The 21,373-nt window shown below is 30.7% G+C and overlaps 2 protein-coding genes across 2 annotated transcripts in view; one reads left to right on the top strand and one right to left on the bottom strand.

Moving 5' to 3' along the window:
- Positions 1–1,749: 1,749 nt before the first annotated feature.
- Positions 1,750–3,696, bottom strand: LOC126749652 (uncharacterized). Its single transcript, XM_050459347.1, has 3 exons — positions 3,650–3,696; positions 2,452–2,654; positions 1,750–2,348 (listed from the first exon to the last, which is right to left on the bottom strand). The coding sequence occupies exons 1-3, from the start codon at positions 3,694–3,696 to the stop codon at positions 1,750–1,752; spliced, it is 849 nt and encodes a 282-aa protein (XP_050315304.1).
- Positions 3,697–4,419: 723 nt separating this feature from the next.
- The window catches only part of LOC126749650 (ATP synthase subunit alpha, mitochondrial-like), a 29,657-nt gene continuing 12,703 nt past the window's right edge, over positions 4,420–21,373 (top strand). The window contains exons 1-5 of the mRNA XM_050459345.1: positions 4,420–4,581; positions 11,395–11,631; positions 11,831–11,984; positions 13,347–13,533; positions 15,238–15,556. Coding sequence (XP_050315302.1) covers positions 4,516–4,581; positions 11,395–11,631; positions 11,831–11,984; positions 13,347–13,533; positions 15,238–15,556 — 963 coding nt within the window. The 5' untranslated portion in view covers positions 4,420–4,515. The remainder of the gene's footprint in view (positions 4,582–11,394; positions 11,632–11,830; positions 11,985–13,346; positions 13,534–15,237; positions 15,557–21,373) is intronic.

Raw genomic sequence — 21,373 nt, 5'->3', positions numbered from 1 at the left:
AAATATTTTAATTTATCTCAACGTATATCACAGCCAACACGAATAAATATGGCAACTGGAAACGCAAATCTTATTGCCTACATAGTAAGCAGTGATACTTTGATTCCTTTCAAGTCACTATCAGTGCCCATCTCAGATATCATATGAGACCATAATATAATTTTTTCGATTTTTAAATAATTTAAAGGCGATAGGAAAACATATTTCGTTTCGAGATTATAACGCAATAAATATCGAAAACTTTTATAATGATGGGGAACTTATTCCCTGGCACGAGATGTACTATCGTGCCGAAAAAAAACTGAGACAGCAAAATCTCCTAAATCTCTTGATCTATTAAAATAATATATTTTGATGTGGTCAAAGTTAATTTAATTTTGTGACAGCCGCGTTAACAAAATCGTTCTTTCAAAATTCCTGCATTATCTCCTCAACAAAAAGCGATATTATACAATTGTCTGATGGATGAAGTTCCTATAAGAAGAATCGCAGAAGAATTGGGCATTAGTAAAATACAGTTTCCTTAGCTAAGGCAAAAATTGCAGAATATGGAGCTATTTTAGAAATCCAGGTTCTGGTCGACCAAAAATTTCAAACGACGTTCAAGATAGAGAGTTAGTTGGCTTTCTAAGAAACAATCCGTTTGAAACAGCGATAAAGGCGAAAGAAGACACGCATTTTCCTGGTTCTGCTAATAGATACAGCTCGTAGCAGGATAAGAAATTCGGAAATTAAAAGTTGCTGTGCAACAAATAAAATATTTTTGACTGAAGCAAACAAACAGAGAAGATTAGAATTTGCCCATGAATATGCACACCAAAACAACATATAGGAAACGGTAATATTTTCGGCTGAAAAAACCTTTCAATCGTACAGTAATGACAAAATCCACGTTTACAGCTATATATTTGTGTTCTGTGGTTTACAGGCCTTCTAATACCAGATATGATGAAAGATATACAATAATTTTTTATTCATTATTATCAAAAAAGATATTAGTTAGTTTTGGTTTATTTATAAAATGTGTTCCAAATAAAAATAAATATCGAAAAATAAAAATGTTTTGTATCAATATTATTACTTAAATATGTAATTTTAAGACTCCAAAAATTCATAATGCGTAAATATGCATACCATGCCCAAGGAATGCGATTTACTATAATAGACTAGGAGACAATTCCCTACCTAAATTTTAATGTCCCAGTTTTTATGGTCGTAGTCATGCGGCACGATGGTACCGCATGACTGATATTAATGAAAAAGTTGACTTTTTTAACAGAGACATTTTGACAATCCTAAATAGGCATGCACCTATTAAAACTAAAAAAATCAAGGAAAAACCGTTTTGTCCTTGGATAACATAAAATATAAAAACTTTAATAAAACTTAGGGAAAAAAATAAAATGTCCGCATAAAAATATTTAAAAACTAAATGTCCAGCGCATTTTGCAGTATTTTAGAGAACTAAGTAATTACACAAAACACGCAATCATTAACCTCTCATCTAAGCCTAAACCGGCAGCCGGGTCCGCGTGCAGCGAGATATATCGAAAAAAATGTTTAGTATTTCCGCAAGACTAAAAGAATGAGTGGATGTTGGTGGTGGCCACAGAACACAAATATACAGACGAAGAAAGAAAATTGTTTGGTAAGTTTACAATTATTTTATTACTTGCCTCTTATTTTTATGAACATTGAACTAAACATACGCTAAGGTTGGAAAATAGTATTTATAATAAAACAAGTCATCTAAATTTTTGACAATTGCCATGGTACTTTGCCTACTTCAGTTAGAAAATAGTCACTTAGGACATTTCTAATATCATTAGCCGCCCTTCCACCTTGCATATTTGGTTGTGCTGGCAAATTATTCATACCCAAAACTGTCATGGTATCCTTAAAGTTATAGCCATCTCTTTCCCTCACGAAATTGTGAAGCACTACACAAGCTTTCACAATACTAACGGCAAAATCTATATTAACATTCAAAGGTCGATGCAAAATTCTCCATTTGTTTGTCAGTATACCAAAGGAGCACTCAACATATCTCCTGGCTCGGCTGAGGCGATAATTGAATATTCTTTTTTTCTGTGAAAGTTCCTTTCCTCCAAAAGGCCATAATAAATTAGTATTTAATCCAAAAACTTCATCTCCTATAAGAAAATAAGGTATATTTGGACCTTCAGAACTAGGTAAAGGCTTTGCAGGTGGCAATTCCAAGGTCTTTTCTTGTATACTCTTCCACAAAGTACTTTCTTTAAAAATATTTGAATCACACTCACTTCCATATGCGCCTACATCAACATAAACGAATCGATAGTTCGAGTCAGCGACTGCCATCAACACAACTGAGAAATAGGACTTATAATTAGTATAACGAACCACTAAACGTAACCTAAACGTAACTAAACTCGGGTTTTACAATTCTAATATGTTTTCCATCTACCGCACCAATGCAGTGGAAAAAATTTGCCCATTTTTCGAATCCAGTTTCAACTGACTCGCAGAGTTCTTTCGTAAGTTTAGGAATAAATTCTTGTACTAAAGATGACCAGAGAATGTTACAGACCTCCCGAACAATTTTTGTACTTGTAGAAATTCCCAATCGATAGCTGTAATACAGATCTGTGAAGCTACATTCACTACCCAGGTACCTGAAATTGAAAAAAAAAATCAATTAAAAATTAAAAATTTGATACTATTGTGGATTTTTTGTTACAGGTCAAATGGTTGTTAAAAGGTGGAATAATATCAGAGACCAGTGGCTCAAAAGGAAGAACCGAGACAGAAACTCAAAAAAATCAGGAGCTGCTTCATCAAAACTGAGAAAGTATGTGTATCACGAACAACTAAATTTTCTCGAGAAGGGCTTATATCACCGGTCAACTGAGTCTAACATGGCCTATAAGCAGACAGATGAGGCAGGTCAGCAGGAAACAGAAGAACTCCAATCAGCAGATCGAGGGATGGAGACTCCAGATGTAACCCACCAAATTTCGCAAACTCCATCTGCAAAAACCCTTACCGTAAAGACTACAGGTGTATAGCAGTCAACGAGAAAGAGGAAGCGAACTCTCGACGAATTTGAACTAAGGATACTAAAATCGATTGAGGCAGGAGACCAAGAGGACCGTAATATAAAATTTTTTAAGGGCATTCTTCCTTCTATTCAAAAGTTCAATGACAACCAGATTGTAGATTTTCAGATAGGAGTTCTGCAGGTGATTAAAAACATTCAGAACGCTGTTTCTATTCCAACAACCCAACATCAACAGCTGCAGATTTATACTTTCCCCTACTCTTAACAACAAACACAACAATACCCCTGCAAAAATCCATTGCAGAACTCTCAGCAGTATCAGTCTTCTGGCCTTTCATACACTTCACTGCTACCCAGTGTCTCCAATCAACATCAAACCATTCCATCAAGTAACAATTCTACTAACGTAATATCTCCACCTTACCTGTCTCCTGATTCTAATGATACACAATCTACGAGTAATTATAACGATTTGTCATCCCCTTTCTCACAGAATTCAGATATTGACTTTTGATTTTTTTGAAGTGGAAATATATGTATTCTTTTATTAAAATAGAATATTAACCTAAAATGTATACTTTGTTTTTTATTTACTTTATAGAAACTTACCTTAATGTAACAGCCAACATTTGTTCAGGTTGGATGCAGTTCCTCATATTTGTATCTTGTTTTTGTACCTCGGGCTGCACACGTTGCAACAACTCATAAAAAGAAGTAACGCTCATACGAAAATAATTAAAAAACTTAGTTTCGTCTTATTTCAATTGTTGAAAAACCACAAAGAAGGCTCCTTTCAAGTAGCGGCTTTCTAGCAACGGATGAACCCAAACTCGTCTATTACGCTGCTTTTTTCGCCGATGTATTAACAAAGCAATTATAATCTTTTTGCGCCTATTGTCCATGATAATCAGCGTCAAACTGAATTACCTAGCACCAAATGGTCCGGAGTTTCGCAAACTCCCGTGTGAAGAGCGCTCCAGGGCGCTGCCCGGCCGGGCGATCAGACGGACGGATAAATATCCTGACCGTGTGAAGGCCTTATGGATCGGCGAGTAGATCTGTGGTTGCGATGCCAACGGGCAGCGTCATGCGTTTTCTGTGGCTCAAAGTGTTTGCAACCTTTCGGGGTTCAGCATTGCCTAAATAATTTATTTTCATTGCGGGTCTTGTGTCGACGTTTCGGTTGAATTAGAAATGTCATGGTAAAAATGTAAATTATAAGTAAAGCGCAAAATTTAGAGGTTGTTACCAAAACTTTTGCTTCATCTAGCCATTTACAAACATTTTACGAATCTTCTCTCTTACCTTGTCTAAGAAAACTAGTGATTGGTTCGTAACTGAACCTACAGATGGCGCTAGCTACATCCGGCTTCGCCTGTCAATTGAATTTGGTAGTGGGAGAATTTCGCAAAGGGGAAGTCAACGTCGTCCATCCTTTCGACTTTTGTGAGTGCTGGGAAACCGAAAGTTGGAAAATGTCGCTACTTTCCGCTCGTTTAGCTGCCTCTGTGGCCCGAAACATCCCTAAAACCGTAACTCAGGTAGGACTTATTTTATTTATTGCAGTTTTATATCCATTCGCTTTTCACATTCAGTGTATTTTGTGGGTAAATGTGTTGGACTTTGCCGATAGTGTGACATAACATCATGGGCTGGAGCCTCATGATTTTTCCCTAAAATTTCCCTAACATTTGATATTTTTCTATACTACTATCACCTAGACTTCCTTATGTATGCAAAAGAGCTTGTTTATTTAACTGTTATTGTAAAATATGACCTAAAATTTTAATGGTTATGATGTTATGTAATAAGGGATCTTATGTCAAAGTTTACTCTTGCATTAAGAACCCTACATGCTCTTGGACGCAATTACTTGAAGAATTTCATAGAATACAAACGATCTTTAAGTAAGAGGATTTCTTTAGATAAAATTTTATTCTCAAATTATTCAGCAGATTGTCATCACCATACTAATTTTATTGTTAGATCATACTGTTCAAAAATCAAGACTTATTATCCACCAAATCTTTTACACCTATTACCCAAAGTCTTAAATTATTGATATATTAATACAAATGGACAAATGTTTGGCTTTTTTAATGACTTATGAGAAAATAATCAATTGGCAACTTTTTTAATTTAGAACCTTGTTTTGCAAATACAGAATTTCTCTTGATTTTCATTTATGAAACAAACTATAATATTAACTACAAACTTTTCAACTTACATAAAAATTTCAATCTAATTGTGAATTTCTGTAATTTTATGTTTTATATAAAAACAGCTGTTTTTTACTTTAAGCCATTTGTTTTTTTATATATTTTTATATAATGCAATACTGGAATTTATGGAGTATAATAGATCTTTTTTTACTATATGGCTTTATCAATCAATCCCAGAGCTTGTTTTCAAGCATTTTTATTTATCTTTGAGATTGTTTTTTTCTACATTTTTAAAATTGTTTATATGCATTTATTTTCCTGTTCATATGATACTCACTATAATCCATCCAACTTAATTTTTTAAAATTGGTTTCAACAATTTAGATGATAATGTAGAAACCATGTGTTTGCACTATTACAATATTGTCAGTAAAGATTATTCTTCTGCATCTAATACTGAAATTATATCAGTAACATAGACAGTAAATAAAAATAAACCTAGAATCTGAGAGAACCTATCTATATGAAAACTAGGTTGTATCTGTACTTTTTACATACATCATAAATTCATATCTATTTATTTTCTATTTCATTTTTAACTGGTTTCGGTAACCCATAAAGACCAAATTTATCCAAGTATCTAAAATATTTTATTTGACAGTAAGCATTAAATTATTGATTATAGTTTAATTTATGTGTTATAATATTTAGCTAGTAAAACACTTATTTGGCAACTTAGTCCCAAATCAATTTTGACCTTAATTTTATTGAAACTCATTGCATATTTAATTTCTTACAGGAAAGTATTAAAAATTTTAGGCAAAATAAATGAACTATGGAAATTTAGACAAAATAAATGAACTACAGAAAAAAAGGTTTTGTGAGTTCTAACTGATAGTAAATGACATTACCATATTTGTTATTTCTAAATTAAATTATCTAAGTTAAACCCTTGTGCAAAGTTTCAAAAAATTTTAATAAGAGAATCTTGAATTATGCAATTGCAAAATTAGCAAATTTTCGGTTCAGGTAAAACCAAATGGGCACTAGTAAAATGAATATTGTCACTAATGTGAGGAAAAGTGTCAATAAATCAGTGACAGTCGATATTTGAAAACAAGGATGAATTATTATTATATAGCCATAATTAAGTGGCATTATGCGGGAAACAGTTTATAGCAGTATCAATGTAATAAATGTTTTCAGTTTATTTCCCCACCAAGCCCATTCCGTCCATTTCAACTATTAAATGTATTGTCAATAAGTTTGAGTCCAAAGGTACCGTAAAAAAATAATTGTAAAAGTTCAACTCAGGATATTGAAAATAGAGCCGAAGAAAAAGAGAGAGATCTTAATATTCTACTAAGTGTGGAGGAAAACAAGATGGTTAATCAATAAACATCATACAATGGTATTGCACACTTTAAAAAAACACACATATTATTCGTATAAATAATTAAAAACATCAGGAGCTGCAGAAAGGAGATAAAGAGCGAAGAATGGCATTTTGTTTTGAAATGATGGAAAGAGCAAATAATGATAGGAATTTTTTAGGAAATATTTGTTTTACCGATGCATGTACATTTACCCTCAACAATGAATCAAATGTTCAGAATTGCCGGTATTGGAGCCAAGAAAATGAACATCGCTTTGTTCATACTAGGAACATTTGATTAATTGATGTTATTCTCTATTATTTTTAAAAAAGTTATTGTATTTCATTTTATTTTATTTTTCCACACTTAGTAAAATATTAAGAGTTCTGTTCTCTCTTTTTTCGGATCTTCTGAGTTATACATTTACAATTATTTATTGCAATGTCTTTAGACTCAAATTTACTAACAATAGGTTTAATGGTTGAAATGGACCAGATAGGCTTGATGGGAAAATAAATTGAAAATATTTTAGATACTGCTATTGGTTTAATTAAATTCTAAGTATAATAAAATTATTTTTTTAATAATCGATAATAATAATTGTTATTGGTTTAATTTCATCATTATATTAAATAAAAGTTTAGATAAAAAAGTAATGTTAATGTGTCTTACTTTGAATGTATGGTTGTGAGATTGATAAAGCAAAAAAAAACATTTCTTTATTCGGCTGTACGTCAGATTTGACAAAGCCTTATAACAAATAGTTTGCTGGTGGCTGGTGTCTGGTTTTACCTGAACCGAAAATTTGGTAATTTTGCAATTACATTTAATTGAATAATTCAAGATTTGCTTAATAAAATTTTTTGAAACTTTGCACGAGGGTTTGCCAGATTGGTCTCTTCAAAAAGTTATCTTACATTTTTTCTGTAAAATGTACAGGGAAGCCAATAATTGATCCCCTTAAAATTTACATGGGATTTCCTATGTTCCGCTCGGCGACGCACTACCCGGTATAGTAGATACATTCTTATGGATTCATACCTTCTTACATACACATAGTGTTGTCTTAAAAGAGATCCAACATAATTTAAATATTCAACAGGAAAAAGGACACTACAAATTCCCTTAAAAAAAAAAGCAGATTAATTTTGCTATGCATTACATTAACTGAATGGATTAAAAAGAAAATTAAAACATGTGAAATAAATAAAAGTTTTCACATATACATAGAACCTTAAAAATAGTCATCATTATATTCTTTGACATCATAATATGTTGTCAAGCATCTTTTATTTTCCTCTTAAATACTTCCTCCCCAACAGCATCCATCAACTCCAAAGAAAGCAATATTTTTATTATGATTTTGTTTAAATAGTTCTGACAAAGATCTACTACTATTTTTGTAGTTTATTATACAATATTTGCATCTTTTTTGTACAATATAAACAAAGAAAGTACCTGGTTCTTTATCTCTGCCTATTGAACACAGAAATTATTTGTTTATCAAACTTTATTTATTTATCCCAATAGTACCAACAGCCAGAGGCCAATTATAGATATTAACTATAACATCTGAATTATATTAATTCCACTACCTATTTTAATCTTTCTTGCTTTTCTGCATGATCTCTTGTTGTGTATAACAATTTATAGAAAAAAATATTTTTCACAAATATATTTTTTAAGAGGTTTTACAAAGATTAATAATTTTTATATTGAACCTTTCAATTTTGTCTGTAGATTAAAATTTAAAACCATAGTTTGGCCAATTCCTTAACCATGGGTTCTAAATAAATCTACCTACAAATTAATTTATGTAGAAAACTACTGTTTTTTTGTAATGTTAGTTTTTTTTTCTGGCATAAACTATATTATGTCATCCATCATTTTCCTAAACATATGAAGAGACAAATTAAAGTAAAGCAGTTAGCTTTTAAGCAGCCAGTCCCAATTAATTACAGAGAAACTATAACATTTGAAGAGTTGCAGATAAGAATGTAAGCACAAATACAAAACTTGTGATTAGTATTTAACAGAAAGTATAAAGATCTTTATAGATGTGAGAAGTTGCTTTAAGGTTTAAAAACCACTTGACCTACATGAGCAATATCTATCTACAAAATTCTGACCCAAGGATTGCTCTGTAGTGTCTAATAAAGTGTGTATTAAACTAAGTCAACATTCAAAACATTCGGAAGTGGAAATCATAATTTTTTTCCAGCAGCACAACCAACATTATCAACAAATTGGATAGTCTGCATGCAAAAATAAACCTGACTCCCAGGTGATTTTCATATTAAATTAAGACCTGTATATAACATGTTTCCAGATGATAAGATTGTTCACTGAGAGCTCAGAGTATGACACTGCTATATTTAAAATGTGGTTGAATATGAATGTGGATATGGATATGCAAAACTGGATATAATATAAATAATTTTTAGCTGCTTAGGAAGTTTTATTATTTATAAGAAATGTAGTTCTAAGTATGTAAGATAGTTCCACTATGTAAAGCTGAAATAAGTATAATTGAAATTTGAAATATGTATGTGTATAATTATATATTTCTATACATTTTGTATAAAATGATAAATATGTTTATATTAGTTAATGGTTTATTGATATTTTGACACTTAATAATATTTTTATAAAATGCTAAATTACAATTATTTTTTTGCACAACTTTCCTTTTCATTCCAACAAAATAATGTTAACAAATCATAAATATATGGTTCTTCTCATACATCCTTTATGCCAATTTTGTTTAATAACTCTTATCAGTTACACTTCTGTAGTTGTTCTCCCCACTTTCTTGCTTGTTGATCGCAGCTTTCTATTGGCTGGATATTTAAGAAGTGGGGTGATCAGTGGCTGCTCTGTCAGGCGCCATTCGCCAACGTCACTTTCGGTTTTGATTTTTTCACGTTCACGTGTTGCAGATAGGAGCACATGTACATGTAAAAAATTGCCAACAATAATTTCTTAGAAGCAAAGTTTCAGTAAGCAATGGATGGACAATATAGTCTACATTGGATAATCCTTTGCCTGGTTTCCCTTGGGAACAGTTTATATTGTAATTTTGGAGCAGGATGGCCAAGATTTTTAAGGATTTATAAGTTTATAACATAACCTAGGGAGGTGAGTTTTAAAGATTTCCTTTCTTTTGTTCCGCCAGTGTGATTTCTTAAATAGTAAATTAATATTGTTGTAGGGTTCTTTCTTTTTGTTTCTTTTGATGACATCATCTTCATTCAATTTATTTCCCATGAATAAACCTATTAATTTTGCCTGTTATTGATCATAAAATTATCATATATATTTTAATATCTGATTTTTTTTTTAATTTTTAATAATTAAATATTAAATCCTTAAGAGACCTTTTATTAGCTGGCAGTAGTGGGGTGTATTATTTTGTATATATTTGGTGTAAAAACAGTTTAGGTTTTTTGTTAAAACTTGGCTCTTTGAATCTTCCTTGTCCAGGGTTAATTTTTTTTTACTTAATGGATGCTCATTAAGTAAAATCTATATTGGTGTGACAAATTTATAATTAGTTACCTATTCTATTTAAATAAATATGAAATATACATCCTTATACTATGTTTTAATAAATACCAAGCTTAGAAAATACTTCTACTCCTTATACCTGGATTTTCTGATAAAATTAAATGAATAACTTACAAAAAAATTAATACAAGAGCTTAATTTAAATTCATAAAAGACATGATATCTATTAAAACAAAAACCTTTTAAAGAACATGAATTAATAAAAAGTGTAATATTGTAATATTCCTTGGGCTTGTTGTAAATTTTATATAGGTAAAACCTGTACACCTTAATGGTATTTTTGTAATTTTTTTTTGTATTTTCAATTCAAATTTTTTAAGGGCTGCTTCCTTGATGTTAGCATTAAAAATTATGGAAACTGGTAGGAAGTGCATCTATAATGTTAAATGAAGATAAATGCATAGTTACATGTTTAGTTTTTAATGTCACATCCATTCTTTTGCTAAAAAGTGAGGTAGAAGTAGGGACATTTTTAAATAAATTTATTAATAAGAATTATTTTCTTTTTCTTTTCAATAATTGAGCATATCAGATAGTATTATCTAAATTTATCTAAAAAATTATGATAGTATTAACTTATGCGAATAATCCCTAGTCTGATGAATTATCTAAGAGATGGGGCAATATTCCAGAGCTACCATCAACAAAGTCAGTGGCTAAAATATTAAATCACAGACTGTAAAGTTAACCCAAAATGTTGAAATTTAAAACACCAGCAAGTAGGGAGTATTATCATGATTAAAAAAATGACTCCTCTATCATAAAGAAGGAAAAGAGGGCATTTTATTATACTGAAATTGAATTTGCAATAATCAAAATAAGTCAATCAACAACTTTTAAGCGAGAATTAAAAATACATTAAAACACCCTCAGAAACACCCGTTAATACAGTTGTGTAAACAAAATAAGTTATGTTTAACAATATAATATTCACAAAATTAAGAGATAATCCTTAAATTAATAAAGTGCTTTTATGGTCAAAAATCTTGAAATTGGATTAGTAGTAATTCTTGCTTTTTGAACAGTATAACCTAAAATTGGCAAGGTATTTAAATCCACTTTTTGTCCCTACTTTTGTATGTATAATTTGTTCAAAAAGTTGGGTTCTTTGCAAATATTTATTGTACCAATATAGGAAACAAAAAAATTGTTGCTCAACATATTTTCTTGAATACACCCTTTTTAAAATGCGTCTTATGTTGTTTAGAAAATAGCTTTTCACATTAAAAATGTAATTAAACATTTGTAGGCCGCAGGAGCAGCTTTCCCAGCTACTTCGGCAGCTGTAAGAAAAGTTCACGCGACTCCAGCCAACAATGGAGTTGAAATTTCTTCAGTTTTGGAAGAGCGCATCTTGGGTTCTGCCCCAAAAGCTGATTTGGATGAAACTGGTCGTGTCTTGAGCATTGGTGATGGTATTGCCCGTGTATATGGTTTGAATAACATTCAGGCCGATGAGATGGTGGAATTTTCTTCCGGATTAAAGGTGAGTTTGGTTCTTCTAAAAATCTATAATCATGTTTAAAATTCCTTTAAGAAAAAAAAAACAATGATGAGATTTTTGTCCGTGTTTCACCTGAATCGTTGTGATTACGACCTACAAAACTGAACTAATCTAACTACACAATGTTAACTTTAAGAAAAAAAAGTATTGGATGAACTTATCACTTTTTTTACTGTTGTAGGGTATGGCTCTTAACTTGGAACCCGACAACGTCGGTGTTGTAGTATTCGGTAACGACAAACTTATCAAGGAAGGTGATATTGTCAAGAGAACTGGTGCCATTGTAGATGTACCAGTAGGTGATTCCATTTTGGGTCGTGTAGTAGATGCTTTGGGTGAGTTAAATAATCTATTAGTTTTATATTTTTCACTATATCAAATCAAAATCAAATCAATATATGCTTTATTGTCATAAAAGTAAATTTGTTGACAAAGATGTAAAAAAGAAAACAAGAAATACACAAACATGTAAAAAGGTTATTTAGCATGCTATGGTCCATCATCCTAAAGGCATTCTGCTTCCATGAATATGGTTTACCTATACCGGTAAAACCAACAACATCCCCATTCTTCAGAAATACTCCTCCAAGACTCTGAACCAAAACATACAAAGCTAATGTAATGTCAAGAGTATCAATATGTATAACACAAACAGATATTATTCACTCCCGAAATATACAATTTTATTAAATGTAAAATTGTAAAAAAAAATGAATCACAGAAATAAATTAGGCGAAATGATATGGTGTAAAAAATATAAAGAATATACCTAAAGTCCTGCAAGAAAAAGGTAAAAATGACTAAAATCTATCCGACAAAAATTCAGTTATTTCATAATAGCCCTTTGCAACTAAGAGTTTTTTAACACGTTTTCTAAACAGTTTCCAGCTACCTATACCTTTCAAATCTGCAGGAAGATGTGATTAAAGAGTTTTTTACGATCACATATAAAAGTTCTTTTGATCAGGGAACTTGTAGGCATAGGCAAGAGCACATCATTAGCTCGTCGACTGCTATATTCATGCCTATTAGTTGTGTTCACATTTCTAAATTTCTTATGAACGAGGCAAACAGATTCCAATATAAATAAGGCAGGAAGGGTTAGGATTTTACGAGTGATAAATAGCTGTTTGCAAGACTCTCACATACTCACATTACACAGACGTCGGATCGCTCTCTTTTGCAAAACAAAAACACTATTAAATAAGTAATGTGTGCATGCACCCCAGAAACACAAACCATACCTTAAATGGGACTCAATTAAAGAAAAATAAACATTTCTCTCCATGTCAAAAGCAACCTCTTCTGCGACCACTTTAAGAGCATAACAATTTGCTGATATTTTTCTACACAATTGCGTGATATGGCCCTCAAATTTTAGTTTATTATCAATAAATAAACCTAAAAATTAATTTTTGTCTAAGTTGTTTAGAATGTGATTCTCCAAAAACACAGTAATTAAATTGCATTTAAAATTCATAACACTAGTTTTTGAAATATTTAAACACAGTTTGTTGGAATCACACCATTTCTTGATTTCAACAATAACTCTGTTAACTGTGGTATTTAGATTCATCGCACTCGTGTCATGCCATAAAATTGTGGATTCATCTGCAAACTGAATGAATTTACCTGAATGATGAATGATATAGCTCTTTTTATATTTTCTATATTGTAAGTTTTGTTTTTGATTTAAGGTAATCCCATTGATGGTAAGGGACCACTAAACACCAAACAACGTTTCCGTGTCGGTATCAAGGCTCCCGGTATCATTCCCCGTATTTCCGTAAGGGAACCTATGCAGACTGGTATTAAGGCTGTAGACTCTCTTGTACCCATTGGTAGAGGTCAACGTGAATTGATCATTGGTGATCGTCAAACTGGGTAAGGATTTAGAGTTCAATGTAAAAAAAAAAATAAATGTTAACAATAATAGTCAAAAGTCACAAATTTGAAAATGAAACTTCCCTAAGCAAACAATCAATTTATAAGTAATTTTAGTAAGTCACTACTATTCGTGTTTCACAGGCTGACAGGTGTTAACCCGCGCCTATCATGTCGCATAGATAGATATAAAACTGGAACTCCAAAAGTATCATAAACTTTATGAGTTAATTTTTTAACATTAATTAAAACTCGAAAAAAATGAGAAAATAAACAATTCTGGTTATATACATTTGATAGTGTCTCTGTGTTATAGACTTTAAATTTGGTTTTTCTTTTTAACGTTAGAGATGTCGTTTATTCTTGCAGTGGAGTTGTAAGATGAGGTAAAGAAAATACTTTAAGTTTGCCTTGATTTATAATACTTTGCCTAAATTAAAACAAAAAAAAAAGAAAATAGGAATGTCAATTAATTGGTTTGGAGGTTGTTGGCTTCACTAATGCATTTATAAGTGAAAAAGAAAAAAAGTTATACTTAAATTTTTTTTTGTTTCTCCCTGATGCTATAAAATGGCCACCGAGATTTGAGAAGAGAAAAACGTTTAAACTCTGTCAAAAGTAATTTTTTCTGTAAACTTGTAGAGTGGTTAGTAAAGGTTCCCTGAATCTTGAAAGGGTATTACTTGCTCTTCTAAAACTTATATTGAACACCAGGTTTGAGTGTCCATTAATTTCATATAGAGCTTAATATTTGCAAAGTGCACACATTTAAATACTCCAATTAAAAAATAAAGATTTCAAAAATACTGTAGCCTTTGAAAAAACAATCTAAGGGTTTAAAAATACAATTTGTAATATTACCATAAATTTAATCAATTTTATCAAACCTAGAGAATTAGTGCTTATATGAAATGAAAGTACCACAAAGCATGTAAGAGTATGATGAAGAAACCATAAAAGTATGTGAAACCAAAAAATAGACAAAAAGAAAATCTTTTAAAATGGTGGGAAAAAAGTGCAAATGACTGTTTACCAGTTAATATTTCTCCCTCTTTATATTTACTTCTTAGTTAGTCTTTTTGTTTCATTCTTTTTTATGTGTTTTAACAATGATTATTTGGTTGTGACAGTTGTGTTATATTTGACTTATTTGTTAATTTGTATTGTTAAAGGATGATGTTCATCATTGTTCTAAGAATGTGAATTTGAGTATTTTCTTCTTCTCTTCAATAATGAAGCATATGAAATTGTATCTTATATGGTAATGATCTAAAACATTTTATGGCATAATAGTAAGTACTATTGCTAGTACATAATAACTTTTTCTATATGCAATGGATATTGAAACAGTTGATAACGTGCAATATTTAAAATAAAACCCATTTTTTAAACAAAAACAAGCACTTAATGATGATTTAAGATGATAAGGGCTGGTATCTCCTCTACATGAGTGCATATATCCTAGGGGAGAAATAATTAATTTAATTTTTTGAACTTTTATACAACTCAGTCTGCCCCTTTTTTTAGAATTTTCTTAATAATGTCTCTTCACACAATGTCTCTCCACACAAACTAAGAAAATCACACAATATGTTGTCATATCATGACATAACATTTGAAAGGGAAAGAAATTGAATACGTCACAACAAAAAAGGGTATATTTGCCAAGTCTTATCTTTATTTAAATCGCTCAATTTGTTTTAGCAAAACTGCTCTGGCTATCGACACCATCATCAACCAGAAACGTTTTAACGATGCCGATGATGAGAAGAAGAAGCTATACTGCATCTACGTCGCCATCGGTCAGAAGAGATCTACCGTCGCCCAGATCTTAAAACGTCTTACTGACACCGGTGCTATTAATTATACCATTATCGTATCTGCCACCGCCTCTGATGCCGCTCCATTGCAATACCTTGCTCCATACTCTGGGTGTGCTATGGGTGAATATTTCAGAGATAACGGCAAACACGCTTTGATTATCTACGATGACTTGTCCAAACAAGCTGTTGCTTACCGTCAAGTAAGTTAGTTTATCCCGATTTCACTTATCCGGGCACATACTCGTACAGCAGGTTGGCTGGGTAAGGGATATATCTATACTACGGTTAGGTATAGAAGTTTAAGAAAAAAACTTTTTGAACAAATGGTAAGAAAATACTTGGTAATTAATTTAAAGTTTGTAATTTGACTAGGTAGCGCTAGGAAGAGTAACCGCTATGAAGGAATAGCATTTTTAAGTTATCTCGGTTAGCATGGTAAGCCATAAGTTTAAAAACACCATTTGATAGTACTGCCGTCCTAGGGAAAAAATTGAGAATATTGTTTTTGACAAAATAAGATTCCTGCGTTAAAAAAGCTTTAAACCTTATTGAACCTTACTGCTTTAAGAATCACTAAAACCTTTTCACCCCACCTTTTTTTTTTACTAGGATTTATCAGCATTCGAAAAACCACTAATCCTAAATCATATATATTTGCTAGAAGAACAGGTCATAAAAGCACTTAGGTGTTTTAAATAGGTTTCTCACAGCCCTTTGACTGCTATTTAGAATCTACTTACACATGATTATGCTTCCTCTTGGTAGTAAACGTGACCGAGTTTTCACTGCGTTGCCGAAGAGATAATTTTGTGTGCGTTTGTCTTCTTTCGGAATTACTCGCATCTAGTTTGTCGGTATCGGGAGCGTTCTCACGCAATCAGCTGTTGTAAACATAAATGTATAAAACCTACTTCTGCAAATTCAATCATAAATTATGAATGTGCCTATTGCACAATAAATTGATCGACTATTGACTAAGTTTAGTATAAAATTCTCCAGTCTATTTTATCACAAAAAACTATTTCTTCAATTACATACATAAGTATAACTATTAAAAACCGCATGGCTATATCTTCATTAGTTCTTGATTTAGAGAAGGAAATGTAGGTACCTCAAACAGATTGTTATAGCTTATACGAGAAATAAGTTACAAATTGCATAGCTTACATGTAGCTAAAGTCTGTCTAAAGCCTACTGAAAACATCAAAGGGAACAATAAAACGATATTTCTAAAAAATTCAAATGTATTATTAGAACAAATAGTAATAAGAATACACTTGAGACGCCCAATTCCAAAACTCTTTAGATCCGTGCTAACCAATTTTACAGGATAAGAGAAAAACTTCGGATTTCTTGTAAGAACAAATTTTTGTGGTTTAAAATGAAAATGCACATTTATGACAACTGTTTATTTAAATATTTGTTACTAAGTAGTAAATTTTTGTTTAAAAGAAGTAGTTATCGACAAAAATAATAGGGATATAACAAGTTTTGCTACCGCACCATGGAACTAAAAAGTTTTGTTTCAGTATCTGTAGGATTTAGGGAGTTTTAATTAAGTAAAACTTTATAATTTAAAAACAAATATTTTTTTTTTAAATGAAACTTAAAAATTAAATTCTTAGTCCACCGTCTTCTCCCATGGGTTCCATTCCTTCTTCTTCTTCAACTTCTGTATCATGAAGTGATTCAATGGCGTTGTCAATTACTTCTTTATATGTTAAATCGACCTCTTCAATGTTTCTCCACTCTAAACCGAAATGTTTTTTTTAATAAAGCATCCACATCCTTAAGGGGGCGTAGTTGGCCGCCATATTAGACTTCCAACTTTTAAAATTTTCCGACAGATGACGCAAGTAACATGTTATTTATAAATCGTTAGTTTCGTAAAAGTCCACCGTTGGCTGTAGCGCCACTGTAAGCTGTGGGAAGAGAGGAGGCGGCGGCGGGTGACCAGACGGAAATAAAATTCTGGGAACTATATTTATTTCATTATTTGCCTTTATTTTTGGTTTGTACAGAACCGTGTTGTTTTGAAGGGTGTAAATAGATTGTAAGCTGTTTGAAAAATTAAAATATTTTTGTTTTTGTATTAGTAGTCACTAAGAAAAATATTTGAATATTGATTTGTTGAACCCAAAAATTGTGAAAGGTTTATATGTTCTATACAGGGTGGAATCAGGACAGAAATGATTAAATTGCGAATACTTTCTAAAATTAGGAATATTTTGGTGTTTTCCATTCATAAAAGGAGCACATTTATTTGTCTTTGCTCATCTTATGTTAAGCTTATTTTTGGTGACAGAAATCAGGAAATCAGTACAACAGCAATAACAATTTTATTTAATAAAAGTAATATATTTTTTACTATTTTTATTTAACACAATTGAGCCAAAAACGTTTCTCTTTTTTATATGTTTTTTTCATTCGCTTTTTTCTGATATTATTTAAAGCCGTAGAACAAAATAATTAAACACACAATAAATTACACACCTATTCATGGGGATTATTTGACCCTACGAAGTTTCATTTATTTTCCGACTTATCAGTATAAAATAACAAAACCTTGTTATAGTTTTATTTGAATGGCTGTTATTTTATTGGAGTCGCTGCGATAATTTTACTACAAAATGTTGAAGAAAATATTCGTATAGTGCTGTGATTTTAAGACTCAAAAGTTAGAGGTTCAGTTAGGTCATATCGTTGATTGAAAAGGGAATCTCGCCTCTTCAATCAACGGTCATATCAAAGTTGCGTCATTTGATGCTTATCAAAATAAAATTTAAAGATTTTAATTTAATTTTCGAATATTTACGGAAAAATTCATAATCGGAATTAAACCATAAATCACAACGAAAAATTAGAAATTACTTGTGGAAATTTAAAACTGAAATATTTTTATCAATTCTCAATCTTTTCAGGGTTTATTTTAAATCCAACATCGTTTTACTCCCAAAAAAATTAAAATTGTTTTTCTTATAATTTATTTTTTTTTAACTTTTTCTTCTATATAAGACTTTTTTGTAAAGCTTAAATTGATTTCAAACAAATAAAGAATAGAAGTTGGCTTCCTAGTTAATAAAACATTTATTTATTGGTAATTTTTTATTAAAAGTTTTAATTTTGTTTATGATTGACTGAATTAAATATGATTACATTTTTGTTTGATTATTTTGAAATATGATTAATTAGATTTAAAATATTTAAACAGGAAAAAAGTTGCAAAAAAAAAGAGTTAAAAAAGCAGCTTCTGACAATGAATTTTAAGTCTTCATTCTGCTTTTTAGAAATCATTAAAATTAAAAATAAATAAGTCATCATTGCATAAAAGGTACTCTATAAGAGTATCACAAATAATAAGAAAATATAGAGGAATTTCCTTGTTACTGACTAAATTATTTTCTTTCTGTGTTCTTCTGTCCATTTAAGATATTTTTAAATGATTAAAAAAAAAGGAATTGTTCCTATAAGGGTATCATTTGGAAAAAATAATTAAACTCCTAAAATACAGCTGTTACAATTAAATATATGTATGTTTAAAAATGGGCATTAATTTAATTTTATTATTTTATTAATAATTTATTAATAAGTGTTGCCTTTATTCCTTTCATATCTTTTAATGTCCTAATAACTAATGTGCGCATAAACATATTTTATACAAGTATTTCAAATGTAATATAAGAAAAATTGAGGGAAACTATTATTAATAAAATTATGAAAAAACCACATTTTGACAAATAACATTTATTTATTTATTTAATATTTAAACAGAAATATAAAGTAATTTACATCGAATTTTAACAAAATAGAAAAGCTATATAAATATTAGTACCTAGGTATGCAGTACCTGTATGCTCTTGAAAAATAATGCTTCGAATGTTAATTTCATGCTAATAGAGTATATTTTGAGAACCAAAAGGTTAAAACAAGGCAAGACCAAAGTAAAACTAATTTTAAAATTTTAATTATAAAAGAGAATAATTGGCCAATATATAGAGGTACATGTCCACAGTGTAATTAAAAGTACCTTAATTGTAATGGCACTAATTTTAAAAAATATTTGGCAATTACTAGCTTTACCGATAACTATTTATTATCTTTTGATATAGTGTTTTTGTTCTTTGGCTACTCGAGCTTAGTTTCTAATCTTAATGAGAAAAGGAATATGAATCTCAAAAAAAATTATATTTGATTATCAAAAATATGAACTAAGCTATTTAAAAGTTCTAATTTATGTGTCTAACTAATTTGATTTTACAGTTAGTTAGTTGTATAGTTACATTTTTTTGTTTAATACTAACATATACATGTATGTAATGAACCCTTGCTTTTTAAAAATGGGCATGTAATTGTAAATTAAGTAGTGATTAAAAGAACAAGGGTACTAAATAAATAATGTCTATTTACCAATTTTCAAAATTATTTCACATTATATAACCCTCCTAATTAATTACAAATAAACAAGTTACTGAGAAGAATAAGCAACTTAGGCTTGTAATACTAATTAGTAATACTAATATTAAAGAAATATACAGCTTATTATTAATTTACTCATACACATGTTTTACACTTACTTATACTACACTACATTTTCATAATAATACTCTCAGAGATTAACCTATCTGAACTTGCTCAAGTCAAAATTTTGCTTGGTATGGCATGAAGAAGACACTATCAATAACATCATTAAAGTTCACACATATTTGTTTTGTATTTTTCTCCAGATACTTTCTTGCACCAGTTTCTCACAAATAACAAATTTCGAAATTTGCTAAATAAACAAGTGTTAATCTATATTTTCCATGAAAATTCACAATTAGTGTTGCAACCCACAATTTTTGCCCAATTGGATAGGTTTTATAATAAAATAACATTGACATTTTAGCAAAGTTTAGAAATTGCAATTGGATAAGATCCAAAATAAACAAAACAAAGCAAACTAACCTGACTTTGTTCGGATCTACATGTGGCGCCATCCTTTAAAAACTGCTTGAACGTTTTAAATACAGTTTTATTCGAAAAATCAATAAAGCAAGGAAATCGGAAAAAAGTACAATTTAAAAGAATTTTTTATCAGATTTGTCTGAAATTCGGCACACAGATTCTCGCATATATTTGGCACAGATCCACTATTTTGTTTTGTGATATTCGATCTGGTTATCTTAAAATTTAATAAACTGTAAATAAAATACCATCGGTAAAATTAGCAACGACGTGAACGCCCGACCAAGATTCAAGCCAGCCTGAACAGCTGACGAGGGAAGCCAATAATAGCAAATCACAAAATGTAAATTATAACGGATCGCCAAACAAAATAGTGGATCTGAGCGGAATCGAATAAGAAACACTTTGACCAATTTTCAACTCATTCTGATGTGAGGTTTTTTTTTTAAGTACTTTTCTAAGATGCAAAAAGTGACCAATCACGAGTGCGGATTAGACGTCGGAGAAGCGGCAAATAAGCAAAAAAAAGTCGCCTTAAGCTTGGCTGGTTTTACTGCACATTCCTTAGGAAGAGGCTCCAAATTTAAGCTAGCCAAGGTTTTTCCTTTTTTCAAAACGGACTTGTATATCCCGAAATCGCTTTTGTAATTTTCTTCCCCCTTTACGAACACTGCTTGAGTTCCATTTCTTTAAAATTGAAATTCTTTTACATGGAGCAAACTTAAAATGCCACTGTTCAGGTGGCTTTATAACCGATTCTATAGCTTTTTTCCAGTTAAAAAATTGACAATCTTTTTCGATATCAAGCACAGTTGAAAACTCGGAAAAAAATTCCTATATTCATCAGGATGAACTATAACTTCCTTTTTTTAACTCTTTTTTTCAATTCGTCCGAAAACACGATCCGCCGGTAAAAAAGAGTGACAGACCACAGGAAATGTCACAATAATTTCATTCACTGTAGAGTTAGAGTGATGGCTGTATACATTAGCATACCCATCATTGTTACGTTCTTGTTCTGGCCAGGACATCCATCGCAAAAAAGTTTGATTGAGGTAACATCAGTCAAGTCT

Source organism: Anthonomus grandis, unplaced genomic scaffold, assembly GCF_022605725.1.
Source record: "Anthonomus grandis grandis unplaced genomic scaffold, icAntGran1.3 ctg00000470.1, whole genome shotgun sequence".
In the NCBI taxonomy this organism is placed as follows: domain Eukaryota; kingdom Metazoa; phylum Arthropoda; class Insecta; order Coleoptera; family Curculionidae; genus Anthonomus; species Anthonomus grandis.
Note: the sequence above shows the minus strand (reverse complement) of the source record. Positions and strands in the feature narration are given on the sequence as shown.

Coding starts and splice junctions, on each gene's coding strand:
- LOC126749652 (XM_050459347.1), bottom strand. CDS start 3,696: ATGAGGAACTGCATCCAACCTGAACAAATGTTGGCTGTTACATTAAG. Junction 2,655..3,649: donor ATGTTGGCTGTTACATTAAG/GTAAGTTTCTAT, acceptor TTTCAATTTCAG/GTACCTGGGTAGTGAATGTA. Junction 2,349..2,451: donor AAATTTTTTCCACTGCATTG/GTGCGGTAGATG, acceptor CCTATTTCTCAG/TTGTGTTGATGGCAGTCGCT.